This window comes from Talaromyces stipitatus, genomic scaffold (assembly GCF_000003125.1).
Source record: "Talaromyces stipitatus ATCC 10500 scf_1105507295555 genomic scaffold, whole genome shotgun sequence".
Lineage (NCBI taxonomy): Eukaryota > Fungi > Ascomycota > Eurotiomycetes > Eurotiales > Trichocomaceae > Talaromyces > Talaromyces stipitatus.
In genome coordinates, this window is record NW_002990116.1 from 2235995 (window position 1) to 2253169 (window position 17175).

General features: G+C 47.2%; 7 protein-coding genes across 7 annotated transcripts, besides 1 other annotated feature; 6 read left to right on the forward strand and 1 right to left on the reverse strand.

Moving 5' to 3' along the window:
• The first annotated feature begins 66 nt into the window (after positions 1–66).
• TSTA_119310 (nucleotide binding protein Nbp35, putative) lies at positions 67–1699 on the forward strand. The gene is made up of 2 exons (XM_002482114.1): positions 67–427; positions 490–1699. The coding sequence occupies exons 1-2, from the start codon at positions 346–348 to the stop codon at positions 1434–1436; spliced, it is 1029 nt and encodes a 342-aa protein (XP_002482159.1). The 5' UTR covers positions 67–345; the 3' UTR covers positions 1437–1699.
• Positions 1700–2490: 791 nt separating this feature from the next.
• On the forward strand, positions 2491–4464 carry TSTA_119320 (extracellular aspartic endopeptidase, putative). The gene is made up of 2 exons (XM_002482115.1): positions 2491–4080; positions 4138–4464. The coding sequence occupies exons 1-2, from the start codon at positions 3279–3281 to the stop codon at positions 4263–4265; spliced, it is 930 nt and encodes a 309-aa protein (XP_002482160.1). The 5' UTR covers positions 2491–3278; the 3' UTR covers positions 4266–4464.
• Positions 4465–4555: 91 nt separating this feature from the next.
• On the forward strand, positions 4556–6210 carry TSTA_119330 (methionyl- and glutamyl-tRNA synthetase cofactor, putative; the record flags this gene model as incomplete). The annotated part of the gene is made up of 2 exons (XM_002482116.1): positions 4556–4769; positions 4829–6210. The coding sequence occupies 2 exons, from the start codon at positions 4556–4558 to the stop codon at positions 6208–6210; spliced, it is 1596 nt and encodes a 531-aa protein (XP_002482161.1).
• Positions 5511–5549: a sequence feature (UNKNOWN FEATURE KEY polypurine).
• A 563-nt stretch (positions 6211–6773) lies between the features above and the next one.
• On the forward strand, positions 6774–8681 carry TSTA_119340 (mannan polymerase II complex ANP1 subunit Anp1, putative). Its single transcript, XM_002482117.1, has 4 exons — positions 6774–6986; positions 7052–7737; positions 7788–8107; positions 8157–8681. The coding sequence occupies exons 1-4, from the start codon at positions 6904–6906 to the stop codon at positions 8610–8612; spliced, it is 1545 nt and encodes a 514-aa protein (XP_002482162.1). The 5' UTR covers positions 6774–6903; the 3' UTR covers positions 8613–8681.
• A 162-nt stretch (positions 8682–8843) lies between these two features.
• TSTA_119350 (sister chromatid cohesion protein Dcc1, putative) lies at positions 8844–11705 on the forward strand. Its single transcript, XM_002482118.1, has 4 exons — positions 8844–9017; positions 9079–9848; positions 9905–10071; positions 10142–11705. Exons 1-4 carry the CDS (start codon positions 8899–8901, stop codon positions 10298–10300), a joined length of 1215 nt encoding a protein of 404 aa, XP_002482163.1. The 5' UTR covers positions 8844–8898; the 3' UTR covers positions 10301–11705.
• TSTA_119360 (uncharacterized protein) lies at positions 10383–11745 on the reverse strand (the record flags this gene model as incomplete). The annotated part of the gene is made up of 2 exons (XM_002482119.1): positions 10383–11625; positions 11666–11745. The coding sequence occupies 2 exons, from the start codon at positions 11743–11745 to the stop codon at positions 10383–10385; spliced, it is 1323 nt and encodes a 440-aa protein (XP_002482164.1).
• A 2125-nt stretch (positions 11746–13870) lies between these two features.
• On the forward strand, positions 13871–17098 carry TSTA_119370 (RING finger protein, putative; the record flags this gene model as incomplete). Its single annotated transcript, XM_002482120.1, has 4 exons — positions 13871–14143; positions 14213–14868; positions 14921–15162; positions 15220–17098. The coding sequence occupies 4 exons, from the start codon at positions 13871–13873 to the stop codon at positions 16668–16670; spliced, it is 2622 nt and encodes an 873-aa protein (XP_002482165.1). The 3' UTR covers positions 16671–17098.
• Between the last annotated feature and the right edge of the window lie 77 nt (positions 17099–17175).

A 17175-nucleotide genomic window follows, 5' to 3' on the forward strand; every position in this document is an offset into this window, starting at 1 on the left:
TTTAGTGATTTTCTTCCTACACAAAAATATATATGACGTTTGTTGAGATACATCAGATACATATATGACAGATCTAAGATCTTAAACACGAGGCTAGAAGATACAAGACATAATACAAGCAAATTTATTGGCTCAGCGCGAGCTTATTTATTTTTTTTTAATGCCTGAGGCTGACAGTTCGCCACCCCGCCTAGCCGCTTCCTCTGGCGCATTTCTAAGCATTTGATTCATCAGCATAAGGCTTTTCGACTGCTTTTCTCCCTTCTCTTCCCTATACTCGTTGTCTGCCTACCTTCCTTGAATCATTACGGAAGACCAGACAACCTGAGAAGAGGGGAAACAAAGATGGCCCCCGCTCTAACAGACCCTACCGCGGCGTATTTAGCCGCGCCTACAAAAACACCCAATCTGGTTGCGCCAGAACCTGGTATGTGTGCAAATCATGCGAGTTTTGACTAATTTTACTTACATGGCCATGCGATCGTCTAGAACACTGTCCCGGTCCCGAATCAGAGCAAGCAGGCCAAGGTGATGCCTGCGCCGGATGCCCCAACCAGACCATCTGCGCCTCTGCACCAAAGGGGCCAGATCCAGATATCCCGCTCATTACTGCACGACTTTCGCAGGTAAAGCACAAGATTCTTGTTCTTTCTGGGAAAGGGGGTGTTGGAAAGTCAACTTTTTCGACATTACTTGCTCATGCCTTTGCGACGAACCCAGAATCGACCGTCTACGTGTGCGACACTGATATCAGCGGACCCTCGATACCGAAAATGATGGGCGTTGAAGCCGAGACCATTCACGTTAGCAATGCCGGCTGGAGTCCGGTGTGGGTGACGGATAATCTTGGGGCGATGAGTATTCAGTTCATGCTGCCAAACCGGGACGATGCTGTGATCTGGAGAGGTCCGAAGAAGAACGGACTCATTAAACAATTTTTGAAAGACGTGGAATGGGGTGAAGCCGATTATTTAATTGTCGATACCCCTCCCGGCACATCTGACGAACACTTGTCCGTCAATTCATTGCTCAAAGAATCTGGCGTGGACGGCGCGGTGGTCGTAACAACACCGCAAGAAGTGTCCTTGCTCGATGTCAGGAAAGAAATCGACTTCTGCAAGAAGGCCGGTATCAAGATTCTCGGTCTTGTGGAGAATATGTCCGGCTATGTTTGCGGTAATTGTCAGACCACCTCTCACGTTTTCCGACCAACGACTGGGGGCGGCCGACGCTTGGCTAGGACGATGGGCATACCCTTTTTAGGATCTGTACCCTTAGACCCTCGAGTTGGTATGGCGTGTGATTACGGGGAAAGCTTTCTGGAAAGTTACCCCAACAGCCCAGCTTCCAAAGCCATTCAGAGCGTGGTTCGGGCGGTGAGCGAGCAAATTGGCGAAGATCCGGAGAAGGTCATTCCATCAGAACCTTTGGTCTGAGTCATCAGGCGATATACCGCTTATCTGATGAAAAGTTTCTTTTTTTTTCCCTCTCTCATGTGCGACGTCTCTGCATTGGTGCGACTGGCTACGATCGACAATTACCCAGTTAGGGCTTCACGGGTAACGTGTCCGAGGCGTTTGGGCGGGTTGCATTGTGGCGTTAATTTTTCCGTATATATATCCATTTGGAAGACCATTGTTTTACTGCATATACACACATAACTATAGAAATGAAAGTGTTATTTAGACTGAAGTAGACTAAAGTCTGTGTTCTTCACGGAAGACTGTCGCAGGTTACTCGCTTAGGTTAGTAGGAGAGGGTAGAGACTGAAGTAACTCAGTTAAGTTACGAAATAAATCGACTCAAGCCACCACTAATACCCAATTTAGTAAGGATAGCAGTGCATCCGCCTCAAATTGTAAGCGCCGAGGCATTGACGGTTTCAGAAAGACAGCGCGGCCACAAATCGCTTTGAAGCGCCTGGTGTCAGAGAACCGCCTAGGGGCGTTAGGGTTCCGTCCTCCGCGTTTCAGGAGCAACCACTCAACGGCGAAAGATCGCTAGACGACTCCTGTTGAGCTCTATGTGTGGTGGCCTTTGAAATAGGTTCTCCGGCGAGTCCTGTCAATTTGTAAACAGACAGGGGGTAGTTTGATCCGCAGTGGAACATCGCATACTCAGACGTACGACGACTATAGGTGTAAGGGGAAGGCCGCGTATGTCTGTTGCGCTCCCTGAGCTGTATGATTCGTAGATGGGCATTTGAAATACTTTCTTCGAGTGCTCTTAGCTATCCAATTGTATGGCCAGGTACAGACAGGCTGTGTATACACTATGGAGAACCCTATGCCTAGACCCAAGACATTCACCAACCCCAATATCAAACGGTCTAGGGCAACAAAGATGTTTGATGACCTCTCACCAGGGCTAGTCTCTTGTTAGTATCTTGTTACAGATAGAAGTGTCAGATGCTTAGTGACTATTTCTCCTTGGCAAAGAAGGATGGTTTTAGATTGACTACATAACTCTCTCTTTCTCTCCTTAGTCTTTGTTCTGATATTTCCATTCATACCAGTCATCATTTCTCCAATTTTCAATTCTCTGCATCAAGTCAAGCGGGTTCTTGCATTTTTTTTCTTAAATCGATCTCTTTTTGTTTTTAATATTAGCCTTCCTTGTGTTCTTTTCCTTCGTCTTATTTTCTACTCAATCAGGACTACCGGGCTGGACTTGGATCTGATATTCAAAGATTTTCTCGTCTCAACACATTTTTATGACAAGAGAGGTTCGGGGCAACATCATTTCACCTTCTTTCACCTTTACACTCATTGCTCATCCCGCTTGTGAGCCATCCCGACTCCAGTCACTTGAGTTGACTCATTGAAAAAGATACCAGAGTTCTTTGATCAAAAACAAAAAGAAAGATAAACTCGACGCCATGTCTTCTTTCTTTTCAATCTTTTACACCTTACTATTAATCACAACGACTGTTCTTGCCGCGCCCACAACACAACAACCAACGCTCAGGCGCAGGTCCTTTGAGATCCCTCGAATCCGTCGCGCTAATTATGTCCCTCATGGGCCTGCAGCGCTGAAAAAAGCATACGGCAAATTCAACATTACCGCGGCACACCTTGGCTTTGCACCTCTCGATTTTCAAGCGGTCAAACAGACTGATGCTGGTGCTGCGAATGCGGCAAACTCAACAGGCACAGGTGAAAATGGAGCTGTTCCTGCTGTCGCGACTACCGGTGACACTGAATTCGTGGCTGCTGTGACTGTCGGGGGTCAGACTATGAACATGGATTTCGATACTGGCTCGTCTGATTTGTAAGTTTATGCGAGTCGAAGAGAAAAGAAAAGCCGGTGCGCTAACACGATACTATAGGTGGGTATTCAGCACAAGCTTAGCTGCAAAGAATCAACAGGGCCATACTGTCTTTGATCCTAAAAAATCAAAAACATTCAAGGACCTCAAGGGTGCAAGCTTTAGCATCTCTTACGGTGACGGATCTAATGCAGCGGGCACCGTGGGTACTGACACCGTTGACATCGGAGGCGCTACAGTCCAGAACCAAGCCGTCGAACTCGCCAACCAAGTCTCTCAATCATTCGTACAAGACACTAATTCTAATGGTCTTGTGGGTCTTGCATTCTCGAAGCTGAACACTGTTAAACCAAATCAGCAGAAGACTTTCTTTGACAACATCGCTTCCCAACTCGAAGAACCGGTCATGACCGCTTCACTCAAATCCAACAGCAACGCTGGAAGCTATCAGTTTGGAGTGATCGACAACACCAAATTCACAGGTAGCCTCGCCAATGTCAGTATCGATCCCACCAACGGATTCTGGGAGTTCAACTCGGCTGCCTTCATGGTTGGCGATAATGCCACAATGCAGGCTATCACCACCTCTCCCACTGCTATCGCTGATACCGGTACCACCTTGATGTTGGTCAGCCCTGAGGTTGCTGATGCATACTATGCGCAAGTCCAAGGTGCCCAGCTTAACAATCAAGTGGGCGGTTTCATCTTCCCCTGCGATGCTACTTTGCCTACCCTCTCCATTGCCGTGGGCGACAACAACCTCGCAACCGTACCAGCGTCCGTTATCAACTTCTCCAAAGTCTCAAACACCAGTAAGTTAATTCAGTCAATTGGTATGCATAACGTTGTATCACTGACAGTTCGTGTAGTGTGCTTTGGTGGTATTCAGTCGAACCAAGGTAGCCAGTTCCAGATTTTCGGCGACGTGTTCTTGAAATCAATGTTTGTCGTCTTCGACCAACGAGGCCCATCTCTTGGTCTTGCCAGCCCTGCTTAATTGCATGATCATATAACCCGAAGCGCGAAACCCCTTGGAAGTTGAATCATTAGAGCTGTTTAAATACGAGCTTATCCACATTCATCGTTGGACTCGAGAAGGCCATTTCTGATTATAGCCACTTGTCTCTGAGACTATCTGTGTATCTATGTTGATGATCAAGGATTCTTCTGAATAGAATGAAAGAGATGTTGACTGGACAAGGGAATGTTTTGACGTAGTTGGATGCTTAGTGGGTCATTAAGTGCGGCCTCAGGCTGCTCCTCCTTAATTTCCGAGAAAAAATCAAAATGGCCAGAGCTTCAAATAGCACATCTGCCTGCAAAAAACTCCATGAATCCTCAATAAATTCACAAATTGTTCCTATAAGCCCTGCATATCTATCTAGTGAGGTAATTGGCCTCACGAGTCGCCCACATTGGCCCAATTTTTTCGGCGGGCCGCAGGAGCCCCGCGTCTCATTCATCAATTTCAAAAACTTCAAATTCCATCCTCGCCTCTTTGGTTTGCAGCAACCACAACCACATTTTCCCCGATCAGATTAGCTCCTACTCGATTTGCAGTACATCGTAGGACGCCGCTTATTTTTACCAACAATATGGCTACTGCAGCTCTCCCCGAGAGCTCCCTTCTCTCTCTGCTTTATCGATCCTACCCCACTGCCATCTCAGCTGATGCTACTGAGCTCGACCTGGCTCAAGCGACGCCCAAGATCTTCTCGCATTACACTTACACCGACGAAGAAAAGGCAGCTATTAAACAATGGCTAGACACGATACACGGTCTGACAACTGCTTTCACGAAGAGCGATACAAACGTCATCGAAACCATCCTCAAGCAGATCAACACACACTTGGCAACTCACACGACATTACTGGGGGTCAAACCTTCCGTTGCTGATATCGCAGCCTACGCCGTCCTTGCTCCCTTGGTCGAGAAATGGTCTATTGAAGAACGCACCGGTGAGAAAGGTTATCACTACATCGTGCGACATGTGGATTTTGTGCAGAATGGGTCTCTCTTTTCGCTAAGAATTCCGGATGAGGAGAAGGTCGTTATTGATCTTGACGACGTCCGTTTCTTCCCCAAGGCAGCTGATCCCAAGGAAGAGAAGGAGCGCAAGAAGAAGGAAAAGGCCGAGGCTCAGGCAGCAGCAAGGGAGTCAACAGTCGTGACTGGATTGACCAAGGAACGTGTGCACGAAGCTCCCGAGACTACACAGGAGAACCCTGCTGCCTCAAAACGGGAGAAAGAGAAGAAGGAGAAGAAGGAAAAGAAAGAAAAACAGCCCAGACAGCCCAAAGCACCTGCTGCCCCCGCAGCGCCCCCATCGCCATCACTCATTGATCTTCGTGTTGGACACATTCTCCGCGCCATCAACCATCCAAATGCCGATTCCCTATACGTATCGACCATTGACTGTGGTGACGCCCCTGGAAGCGACAACACCTCTCTTGATGAAGCTACGGGCAAGACTGTCCGAACAGTCTGCTCTGGCTTGAACGGACTGGTACCATTGGAGGAAATGCAAGGTCGCAAGGTCGTTGTGGTCTGCAACTTGAAGCCCGTCACTATGCGTGGCATCAAATCCGCCGCTATGGTCCTCGCCGCATCCCCCAGGGTTGCTGAAGGTGAAGATTCACATGCCGGTCCTGTTGAGCTGGTCAATCCACCTGCAGATGCTCCTGCCGGTGAGCGCGTGTTCTTCGAGGGCTGGAGCGTCGGCGAGCCTGAGAAGCAACTCAACCCCAAGAAGAAGATTTGGGAAACCTTCCAACCTGGATTTACTACTACGGACAATCTTGAAGTTGGATTTGATAGCACACAGGTTCCTTCTCTGGCAAGTGCAGAGACTGCTGCTACTGCTGCCACTTTTGGGAAACTTGTTACTAAGTCTGGCGGTGTATGCACTGTGAAGAGCCTCAAGGGAGCTACCGTTCGATAAATGTACTCGACTGAAGAGCTATGTTGTATGAAATCAAATTAAATGTCTTCACCAATCATTCAGTAGATAACGGTCTGCAGAATGTCACAATCACCTATCACCTTACGACTCTAGACAATTCTGTCATACAGAGCCTCGAAGAGCCAGTGGTGGCTCTGAAAAAAATAAAGTCCTTCTCATAGAGCTAGCTTGCTAGCTTTCTATCTGCCCTAAAAAAGTAATCGTTGAGATATTGTACTTTTTTTTTTGTAGCGGCAGAACGAGGCCTTGAACGTCACTGGCCGGAGATCAACGACCGCTGCCTTAGCGTTCAGGCCAACAAAATCCGTTGGCTGGTCTAGGCTTAGTCTCGTCCTGCAGCTTCGCCATCTTTAATTAACTGGTTTCAAGACAGATTGCTCTTTCACCACTCCAAGCTGCAATTGCGCCGGACATTATACCTGTTTGCTCAACGACAATCGCTACTCGAAGACTACGTCCGAAAATTCCGTCCCCTGTTGAATCCGTCTTTACCGAATTTCGCTCGTCGTTTTGAAAGTCCGAAGTGGCGTTTGCTAGTTTCCATCGCAGGACTGGAAAGGGACACGAAAAGGGGATGATACCCTGGGCTGGGTATTTGAGTAGTATAATCGTGAAGCGGTCTTTTAACTACAGCAGACATCTCGGTTCACATATGCCGGTGGTGCTGGAGCGATGAACAGGCAGTTCGCCTATCCCAAGGGCTACAGTGCCTATCCTCGTGGAGGAGGCGGGACCTTCTCTATATCACCTCATAGGTAGGAGCATTACGAGCCTTTTGCATGCGAATTTGATTTCGGGCTAATGGCCTTTTCTTATGAAGATTTCAACCACGTTCACAACCAGCTTTATTGCGCAGACGACAGCTCCTGATCAAATTATGCGCCGTTGCCGGACTTTCACTCCTCGTCTTATTCTTCCTCGTCCCGTCATGGCGCGCCGTCATCCTTCCGACAGTGTCGCTCGGCTTGTTCTCTACGACGCATGACGATCTTTCGCTAGAAACCGTTCGCTACTATGACCTTTCTGATGTACAAGGCACCGCAATGGGATGGCACCGGGAAGAACGGGTTCTCATGTGCACTCCGCTACGTGATGCGCAAGCTCATCTACCGATGTTCTTCTCGCATTTGCGCAATCTGACATACCCGCATCATCTGATCGACTTGGCCTTCCTCGTGTCCGATTCAAAAGATAACACCCTTTCTTTACTCTCGTCACTACTCACCGAGCTTCAGAATGATGAGGACCCTAAGATGCCGTTTGGAGAGATCTCGGTTATTGAGAAGGATTTTGGACAGCAAGTTAATCAAGATGTTGAGAGTCGGCACGGGTTCGCGGCGCAGGCTAGTAGACGGAAGCTGATGGCTCAAGCACGGAACTGGCTTCTTAGTGCTACACTGCGACCAACTCATAGCTGGGTATATTGGCGAGATGCGGATGTGGAGACAGCTCCGTTTACTATATTGGAGGATCTGATGCGGCACAACAAAGACGTCATCGTTCCGAGTAAGTCCTTTCTCCATGTTTTCAATTATCCTCATTTCTAACGAGACTAGATGTCTGGCGACCTCTTCCCGACTGGCTCGGTGGAGAACAACCATATGATTTAAACTCATGGCAAGAATCCGAGACAGCTCTTGCCTTGGCGGATAGTCTCGACGAAGACGCTGTGATTGTGGAAGGCTACGCCGAGTATGCGACCTGGAGACCGCATTTGGCGTACCTTAGGGATCCGTATGGGGACCCGGATATGGAACTCGAAATCGACGGAGTGGGCGGTGTCAGTATTCTGGCCAAGGCCAAGGTGTTCCGGTCAGGCGTTCATTTCCCGGCCTTTAGCTTTGAGAAACATGCAGAAACGGAAGCATTTGGCAAGGTACGTCGTTTCATTCACGAATAAAGTATTCGTTAACTAACCGTAACAGATGGCTAAGCGCATGAAATACTCCGTCGTCGGCCTTCCGCATTATACAATCTGGCATCTCTACGAGCCTAGCGTCGACGACCTCCGCCACATGGAAGAAATGGAACAAGAGAGAAAACAACGCGAAGCCAAAGAAAGAGAAGAAAAGGCCGAAGCGGAACGACAGCAAAAACTAAAAGACCGATTCAAAGACTCCAAAGATGAATGGGAAAAGGACGGAGCTGAGGTCAAGAAGAATATAGACAAAACAGAAGAAACACAAGAGAAGAAGTCAGGAAAGGGAGCAGCAGTAGCAGCCAGAAGAGAAGAAGATATAGGAGCTGGGAAACCCGCTGTGCCTGCAAAGGGCGAGAACGAAGCTGCTGCTGCTCCTCCCCAGAAGGAGACGAAACCCGCCTCACAAAAGGAGAAGACTCGACAAAATTCTTCGAGCGGCAAAAACGAAAAACTACAATGATAGATATGGATTTGTACGGAGCGTATCTGGATAGGCATTCTAGGCGAAAATAATTTTTTTGTTTGGTTTAATTTAGACGATTATCCTTAAACATTCTTATCATCTTATCACTTATCGATAAGCTGCGGTCCGTGCATTATACAGTAGATCGCGTCTTTCGCGTCGCCGTGATTTTAGTTCTGTAGAGTGCCCAAGAGAACTTTCTTTGCTTTTCTATTGAAGAAGATATTGTAAGGCTTCACTGTGTTTTTGATATATATCTGAATATATGATTGTATGAGGCAAAATGTCCACTCAGTCAGCGCGGAGCATTCGCCTCACACACAGCTCTCCGCAACAAGCCTTTCGATTACTGGAATTGACGCCTGAGATTCTGGAATTAATATCTTCTCCAAATGCGCCGACGTATGTATCAGCAATCCCCTTGAACATGTGAGCTCTGAGGACTAATTGTTTACTTGTATAGTTTATACCTCAAATCCCCCGGCACCGACGACCCCTCCATAACAACGACAGGCCCAGAGAACAATGCATACGTAAATCTATGCACGCCAACAAAAACATTTCGAATTCGTCAAGTCCAGTCCTCAAACTCGGTACATGTGATCAAACCGAGCGATGGTCAGAATGAAGTGATTCCTTTACTCAAGAGACATGGTGATACCAACAAAGCAATGAATACACCAGAGACAGTAACAGCAATAGCGAAATGTGGCTCGACGTTGGAATTGCATGGATTAGCTGATGATGAGAGTTTTGCTTCGGCGAAGAATATGCTTGCGCGGATGTTGACGGTTTGGGGTGGAGAGACGAGTTTTAATAATGATGACGAGGGAGACGTGGATATGGATGACAGCGAACTGAGCACGAAGAGAATGATGACGGTTAAGAAATCCGTTATCGATGATCTTCCCTTTGCAGATACGCAATGCCGAAAGGCATGGATTGAGATATGTGCATTCGTGCCTGACAATTACAACGGAGAAGATAGACCCGTTTTCCGGCCATCTGCAACGGTCAGATTAGATATATGGAAGAGGATATTGGAAGGTTGCATATTGCAAAACATCGATATGGAGAAACAGTTCCTTGTGCACGATGTATGGAAAGCTATTTTGAGAGATGTTGACGATGAGAGTGAGGAAAGGATTCCGCGGTCGTTGTTTGATGCTATTGTTAGAAGGCTTGCGGAGCAGAGTGGCGATTTGGGGGATGAGAATGATTCTAGATTGAAGTGTTGGTCATACCTTTAAGACGACCCGTTCTAAGCTGGATTGCTGACATTGGTATAGGGTCAAACATAGACAAGGAAGTTTGTATCAAATGGATAGGCGAAACCTATCTCGAAGCGACTGCACCAACTGAAAAACGTGCCATAGGTCGATCAGAGTTTCTAAACGCCTGGAAGGATTTGTTACCGGAGACATGGCGGGATGAGACATTGTTAAGCAATCTACCGGTAAGTCATGTCATATAAACCCGGTTTGCTTCGATACTCATTCTTACGAATATAAACTAATAATGAATAGGAGGCTTCATACAAGCATCCAGACCCAGTATCAATACATTTTGTGGCAGAGCCAGAGAGAGAAAATGTCAAAAAGGAAGGCCAGGATTCTGCAGGCAGCGGCGCCAAAGCAAAGAATTCAAGGAATTGGCATGAACGATTCAAAAGTCAGAGAAAGTGATCTTTTCACCGCCCAAATGCATAATGATATGTTGTTGCAACACAATTTTCAAAGTCATAAAGACCAACACGTTTATAATAAATCAACACCAGCTATACTTCTCATTCCACACCCACTCCACCTCATCTCCAAGTCCCTGACTAGCACCATTCCATTTCAAACTGCTGATACTGCTGTCCTCACGATGCACCACCTGGACATTCTGATCCATCAACTTGGCCGCTTTCTCTACCAAAGGGGATGGATTCCAGAAATCGACGCTTTTCATCTTGAGCTTATACGCCGCATATTGCGCTTGACGGAGGACAGCTGCAATCGCTTCGATTGTAGCCAGTTCCTCAGCTGGCGTCGATGGCTCGTCATATATCAATCGCAAGATGTATAGAGTGTGACTAGTGGGGGAGTCGCCTACACTTCGAACCCACGAGCAGTATATGTGGTGATGGTCAACACCAGCGCCTCGCACGGGTGGATCCGCTTTCTCAAAGACGCCGACATCTTCATAAAACGCTTCACGCGCCCAGTGCCACACCATATGATCATAATCCGGCGCAATGGATATTTTGGCGCTGCTGGGAGACTTCTCAGAGACAACCTTGAGAAAGTTTCTATTCTTCTTCTCGTTTATTTCGCTGCACATGGACTCACGAACATCTTCGGCAGCCAACATCTTTGCCTTGGGCAACTTTGCCGTTTCAAGAGACGTCTGAAACTGGCTGTCTGACAGCGGTGGCAGGGAGATGTGAGAGGATGGGAACGGCTTCCACCCATACTTGGAATAATAATTCTTGCCAATGTCGGAGAAGAGCACAGAGAATATTCCTTGCTTCCGCGGCTGATTTTCTGATTGCCAAGTATCCAGCTTCTTGGCCAATTCTTCCATCATGCGTCCAGCATACCCACGACCTCGAAACTCCGAGCGTGCAAACACACTTCCGACTCCATGGCATATGATATCTTCTACTTTCCCTTTATATGCAAGATACGCGGGCTTACGGTATGTCTCGCAGGAACTCAGGATCAATCGCGAGTTTGGTTCCTGCCTGCGATCCACGAGTATCCAGCACGTGAGTGATCCGTCCTTGGTGAGGTTTTGCTTCGAGAGTCGAGTCTCACGCTCAATGTACTGGTCTAGCGTTATTTGTCCCTTCCAGGCTTTGCTGTTTAGTCGTAGAGTCTCTAGATGTTCCTCTGGGGTAGCTGGTACGAGCTCGAGGTAGGGCGAGTCTGCTTGGGGGAGGTCCTCGTTTTTGGGTGGAGCGACGGAGCCCATGGTGGAGGTGTCAATGCGTAGTATAGATATAGCAAGAATACTGACTCTTGTTCTGAGGAATACAGTTTCTCAATCAATAATAGCCGACAAACAAGTAGCGAACAAGTCGAATTGAATCGTTGAAGCAAGCGCAAATGTAAGGTTCCAAAGAAGCTTCCAGGGAAAGCTCCATCTCAAATACCTAGCTTCACTGACTCACTATCGAAAGTTCCACAACTGACTCCACTCACAGATGATTTGGATACGACGTCTTGTCTTATCAAAGTATCCATACGGTGTACACTAATAATTGATATGATACGAGCTTAATCGCGAATCACAGGAATTACAATGACACAGCATATCGTGATACATGTAACGTTCCGATTCTGGTAAGTAAGTTATACAGTATTTATGTATATCCCGGTATTAACCACGAAACCGGCCCGGCTGGAACCGTTGGCAAGCGAGGCCAGCCTTTATATTACGGTATGGTATTGTCAATTCGCTGTAATGAGATCGTATCTGCGATCTGGTAGGATTGATGACTGATGGCGCCGAATCAGAGTGCCTACGTCCGACTTTGCTATTAACCTTTATTCTCCAAGACAATGTAAGTAAGAGTCAGGCTGAAGTCATTTATGTCTTATTGGAGATGGATCTGTTCAGTCGAGTACAGTCATGAGGCTACTGACGTTGTTAGTGGGGTGAGATAGGATCCTGCAGGCTGAGGCTTGAAATACACAGCGTTAGAATTTACAATACAGGCTTGATCTATATTGCTGTAGTCTTCTGGGGTCATACTTACAGCTCGTCCGCCTTGTTCCCCGCAACTTCGTGACGACGTCTTACACTAGACTATCCAGCCTCTATCGTCGATCTTCCACTACCCCCCGGGTCTTGTTCCTGTCATTCTCCTGGATTCCCGGAGACACCACCACTATGGAAAATCACTCGCCCAGACGACTGGATCTGAAGTAATTGACGAGATTCCCTGGGTGTATGCAACCAACTCAGGCAAGTTACCTAACCTATACATTCCGCTGAGCTTCATATACGCTAGTCCAAACCTCAGGGGTTCCTTTTCGACAGTCATGGAGGTCCTCCGGAGGGTTCTGGATATCCCAATATGGTCAATCGCAACTGACCCGCCTCTTATTCCAAATCTGTTAAAAGGATTTGCCTGCTGCAAGCGTAGATTTTTCCCATGGGTAATTTTTCCCGAAGCCTGGCTTCCGCCAACAAGGCGCGGTCAAGACCTTGTGCCGGGTGGCAACACTTATAAGACTGGTTTTGTTCCCAAAGACGCAGTCATTATCGTCTCGTCCAAAATATGAGATGCCATATAGGGGCTTGTGTCGACAAAGCAGGTGCCGGAACAGTCGTCGACAGTACACCCTGCTGCAGGGTTGTCAGGAACAATCTGGCCTCAAGTACGCTGATTGTCATCTGCATTATTATCTACCCCTGTCAGAACTGTATAACAATAGAGATTCGATAGCATTGGGGGGGCTAGATTGAGTGAATGTCTTCGAAAGAAGCTGGCTGACAAAACGCTCGCTTTCTTACTCACGAGAAGACATTCTCATTCGTGATTTTCTGTAACTTGAGGGCTTTCTTTGACATCATCTGGCCGTAGGCGAGTACCAGAGGTCGTTGACAGTCATCAAGGCACAAAGGCACCAAACAAACATGTGACAAGCAAGTGCGCTAATCCATATCGGGAATCTCAACAATAAAGCCTAATTGAGATAAAGCGGGCACTAGTGTCATACTTTGACCAATCATAATTCTTATAGTTGAGACATTAGGCCAAATCAGGCACTAGGTCCCGCCAGCCGCCCGCGATGAACTACACCGAATCCATTTCACTTCCCTTTCTACCAACATATGATCATGATTACTGCTACATTTGCTGCTCATTATTGTGTTTCGCCCGCAGAAGCTGTTTCTATTATTTCCAGTTCTATTGTTATTTGCTTGTTTCAGCTATCCATAAAACAGCTTACGAAACATTGATGGCGCAGTGATATTCAGCCGAGCTGTCAACTGACCGTCTTGGTATTATATCATTTCATATTAAGCCTGACTAGCACTACCTACATCGGCATTGTCAAGCTCCTATAAATTACGGTTGTATCGATGTATGCAATATCTGAGTTTTAATTGAGGCTCCTCGATAATCTGTGATCTCGATCCTCGACTCCACAGCATCCACAGCATCCACGACCCATTTCCAGGGAAATGGATGGCCTACTCGGTTACCCACGTCGTAAGTTGCTTTCATTACCTCTCGAGTTGATATGTTTGTCCTGAGCATGAGTGCAGAACCAATAGCATCACGGCAGCCAAGTGCGTTGTCTAGGACCCCGTCGCGACTCTCCCAGGATAGTCTGCATCAGTTGGAGCAAAATGCAAGTGAACCAGTTGCTGCTTCCAGAGCATCGAGGGTCCGAAGCTGGATTCAAGAACTGTCAATTAACACAGCTGCTACCGGCAGCTTGAATGCTATGTCATATCAGAATGACCATTATTTACAGGCTCAAGGTGCTACTCCGCAAACTGGTCAAGTTGGTGGTCGTAGTAACGCAGTAAGTCGATAGGGCTCTTCTTCTGGCTGTATCTATCGCTCCTGGGGTAATGCACTAATATCGAGTCAGGCTTTTCAAGGCTTACAAGGCATACCCCGTACCATCATGCGCACTGCATTTCCATTACCCGGCCCTCATCTTCCCGTCATAGATCTAACAGAGCCTTCGACGAAACGTCTCAAAGTGTCTGATCATAATCATCCGTCAAGTCAATCTCGCGACACAAAACCACAGCCTTCCTTCAATAGCACTGCACCACAGAGTGTGCCAAGGGCTCAGCTATCGAACAGGAATATTTCAACTAGCAGAGAATCACAACCGTCGCAGTTCTCGCAGTCGGCGGCAGCGGCCACAGTTGCTGCTAACAAGCCATCAAAATCAGTTACCGCCAAACAATTTTCCCCTCAGAAAGATACAGTTATTGATCTGACTGGCCAGGAAGCAAAGACACCGGAGAAGAAAGATGTGTTTAAATCTAAGATAAAGGATTTTTTTCCTGATATTTGCGAGGACTACATTCAAACATTATACACCAAGCATGATATCGAAAATTGCAGTGGACAGACGTTCCTCCTGTCAGTACAAAACGCACTTGATGAGGTTCTCGCAAAATCATCCTACCCTAAGAAACAGGCTTCGAAGAAGCGCAAAGAAATAGATGAAACTATCGATAACGAAAATTTGCAGAGGATTCGAGGAGATAAGATCTATTACTATCCCGTTGCGTATGTATCTATTGAATCTCATATGATAGCCTCTCGCTAACACATGACATAGTTGCAAATTGCTCCAGAGACATTTCACGTCTGTACCCGAGAAGACTGTTAAAAATCTGTTGGCTCAACACAAAACATTTCTCAAGACTTACATTGCTCTTCATTACTATGGCTGGCCAGAATCAGATGCGAGTGAATACTGGAAACGCTTACACAATGCTAAAGAGAATCATCCATCACTCTTTGCCGCAATATTGGAACATGAGCTGCGGGAAGCGAAGAGAGTCATTGCCGAGAAAGAAGGTAATCCTCTCTCAGACTTGAAAAACTTGTCTATGAAATAGTGCTGATGGCCTTTAGGTGCCGAGAAGAAGAAAGCGGAAGAAGAATGGGAAAAGGCCATCGAAGAAGAACATCGGTTGGCCGGAACCTTGGCTGAATGCCAATGTTGTTTCACCGAAGTACTTCCAGATCACACCGTGCCGTGTAATGGAGACAAGATTCATTTATTCTGCAATTCTTGTATCAAGCAGCACGCTGAGACACAGGTTGGACTGATGCAGTACGAACTGAAATGTTTTGACACTAGTGGATGTCATGCTGGATTTGATCGCAACTTGATCAAGAAAATAGTCGGCGACAAGCTAATGAAGCGGCTAGAACACTTGCAACAACAAGACGAGATTGCAAAGGCCAGCATCGATGGTCTCGAAGAGTGTCCCTTCTGTGAATTCAAAGCAATCTGTCCTCCAGTTGAAGAGGACAAGGAGTTTGCATGCCTGAACTCGGAGTGCGAAATAGTCAGCTGCCGCCTGTGCAAGCAAGAGACGCATATCCCCAAAACGTGCGAGGAAGCGAAAAAAGAACGTGGCCTTGAAGAGCGTCACGCCGTCGAGGAAGCGATGACCGCAGCTTTGATTCGCAAATGTACCAGATGCGGATTGGCGATTATCAAGGAAGACGGTTGTAATAAGCTGACCTGCCGGTGCGGAGCTCTTATTTGCGATGTATGCAAAAAGGACATCTCGGTGGAGGGGTACAATCACTTCCACCGTGGAACGTGTAATCTGCATGAACGTGATACCGGCGTCCGACGACGGACGTATGAAGTCATGCAAGCTGAAAAGGCTGCCGTGGCGAAGGTAGTGGCCCAGGATGGGAAAATCAATCCTGAGATGTTGCGTGTTACAACGGGTTCACAGGAAGATCTCAACCCGGAAAATCAGGTGTTGCCTATGGATGATGGGCCTCAAGATCCGATACCTTTGGATATACTCCAAGTACCTCAAATGCCTCCAGGCGAAGAGTACGTTATGCCAGCGATAGATCCAGTAGCTCGAATGCACCGAATCGCCCAACTTCAGCAAAGGGCTCAGTTTCTCCAAGCGCATCTAGGGCCTCCGCATCAACTACCTCAGGTCCCTCGAGTGCCCGAATATTTCTGGATGGGTGAGCAGTTTTATGGCCGGCCTAATCCAGCCATGAGGCCACCGCAAGCCGTTCCCCAGACACAAACCCGTCCAGCATCATCGCCTAGGGTTGCTACAGATCAGCGCCAGAACAACCCACTGACGACTACACAACCACAAACTACCGCTACCGCTGCTGAATTGAGACCTGCTCAGCTACGACAAGGATATCTAATGGGACAAGCCACGGAAGCTATGCCGACCCGTGCTCAGCAACGAGAATATCAGCGCGAAGTGCAACGTCGAATACTGCAGCAAAACAATAACACCCAGGCATTGCAAGAACGTGATCGACAGCAGCGAGAAGTTCTACGTCAGCGACGACGAAGCGATGACCGCTAAACAAAGCCGTCATCTGTTTCTCAAGCTTTTCCATCACTGGACTCAATTTCTGTCTTCATAGAGGTGCAGCCACTACCCAGCCTACCGTTGACGATGCTGAAACCGATGATGCCTTGGCAAACTTACTATCATGGTCAACAATACGAAATCTTCCTTCTTCTTTTTTTTCAATACGATTTTTAAACCAAGGATTCCCTCCAACTTGCATAACGACCAAATACCCATTTCTCGCGCAATTTGAGACCTCTCATTCTATACTAGGCTAGCATACTTACTCTTTTTGTGACGCTTGTCTGTTATTGGGTATATTGCATCATGTCACTTTTGGCCAGCCGGTTTTCTTTGAAACTCTCTTGACGAAATTAATGCATTTGTATTGGGGCGTATCCCCTTTCTATAAGAAAAACATACCCTTTTTCAACATCTGACACAAGAAGCCGTATAACGTAGAAGCCCATGTAGTACATCTACTCTGTACACATTTATTAAGATACGTCCTTAGTTC

Coding starts and splice junctions, on each gene's coding strand:
- TSTA_119320 (XM_002482115.1), top strand. CDS start 3,279: ATGCGAGTCGAAGAGAAAAGAAAAGCCGGTGCGCTAACACGATACTAT. Junction 4,081..4,137: donor CTCCAAAGTCTCAAACACCA/GTAAGTTAATTC, acceptor CAGTTCGTGTAG/TGTGCTTTGGTGGTATTCAG.
- TSTA_119350 (XM_002482118.1), top strand. CDS start 8,899: ATGTCCACTCAGTCAGCGCGGAGCATTCGCCTCACACACAGCTCTCCG. Junction 9,018..9,078: donor TCTTCTCCAAATGCGCCGAC/GTATGTATCAGC, acceptor TTACTTGTATAG/TTTATACCTCAAATCCCCCG. Junction 10,072..10,141: donor CATTGTTAAGCAATCTACCG/GTAAGTCATGTC, acceptor AATAATGAATAG/GAGGCTTCATACAAGCATCC.
- TSTA_119310 (XM_002482114.1), top strand. CDS start 346: ATGGCCCCCGCTCTAACAGACCCTACCGCGGCGTATTTAGCCGCGCCT. Junction 428..489: donor TCTGGTTGCGCCAGAACCTG/GTATGTGTGCAA, acceptor GCGATCGTCTAG/AACACTGTCCCGGTCCCGAA.
- TSTA_119340 (XM_002482117.1), top strand. CDS start 6,904: ATGAACAGGCAGTTCGCCTATCCCAAGGGCTACAGTGCCTATCCTCGT. Junction 6,987..7,051: donor TTCTCTATATCACCTCATAG/GTAGGAGCATTA, acceptor TTTCTTATGAAG/ATTTCAACCACGTTCACAAC. Junction 7,738..7,787: donor CAAAGACGTCATCGTTCCGA/GTAAGTCCTTTC, acceptor TAACGAGACTAG/ATGTCTGGCGACCTCTTCCC.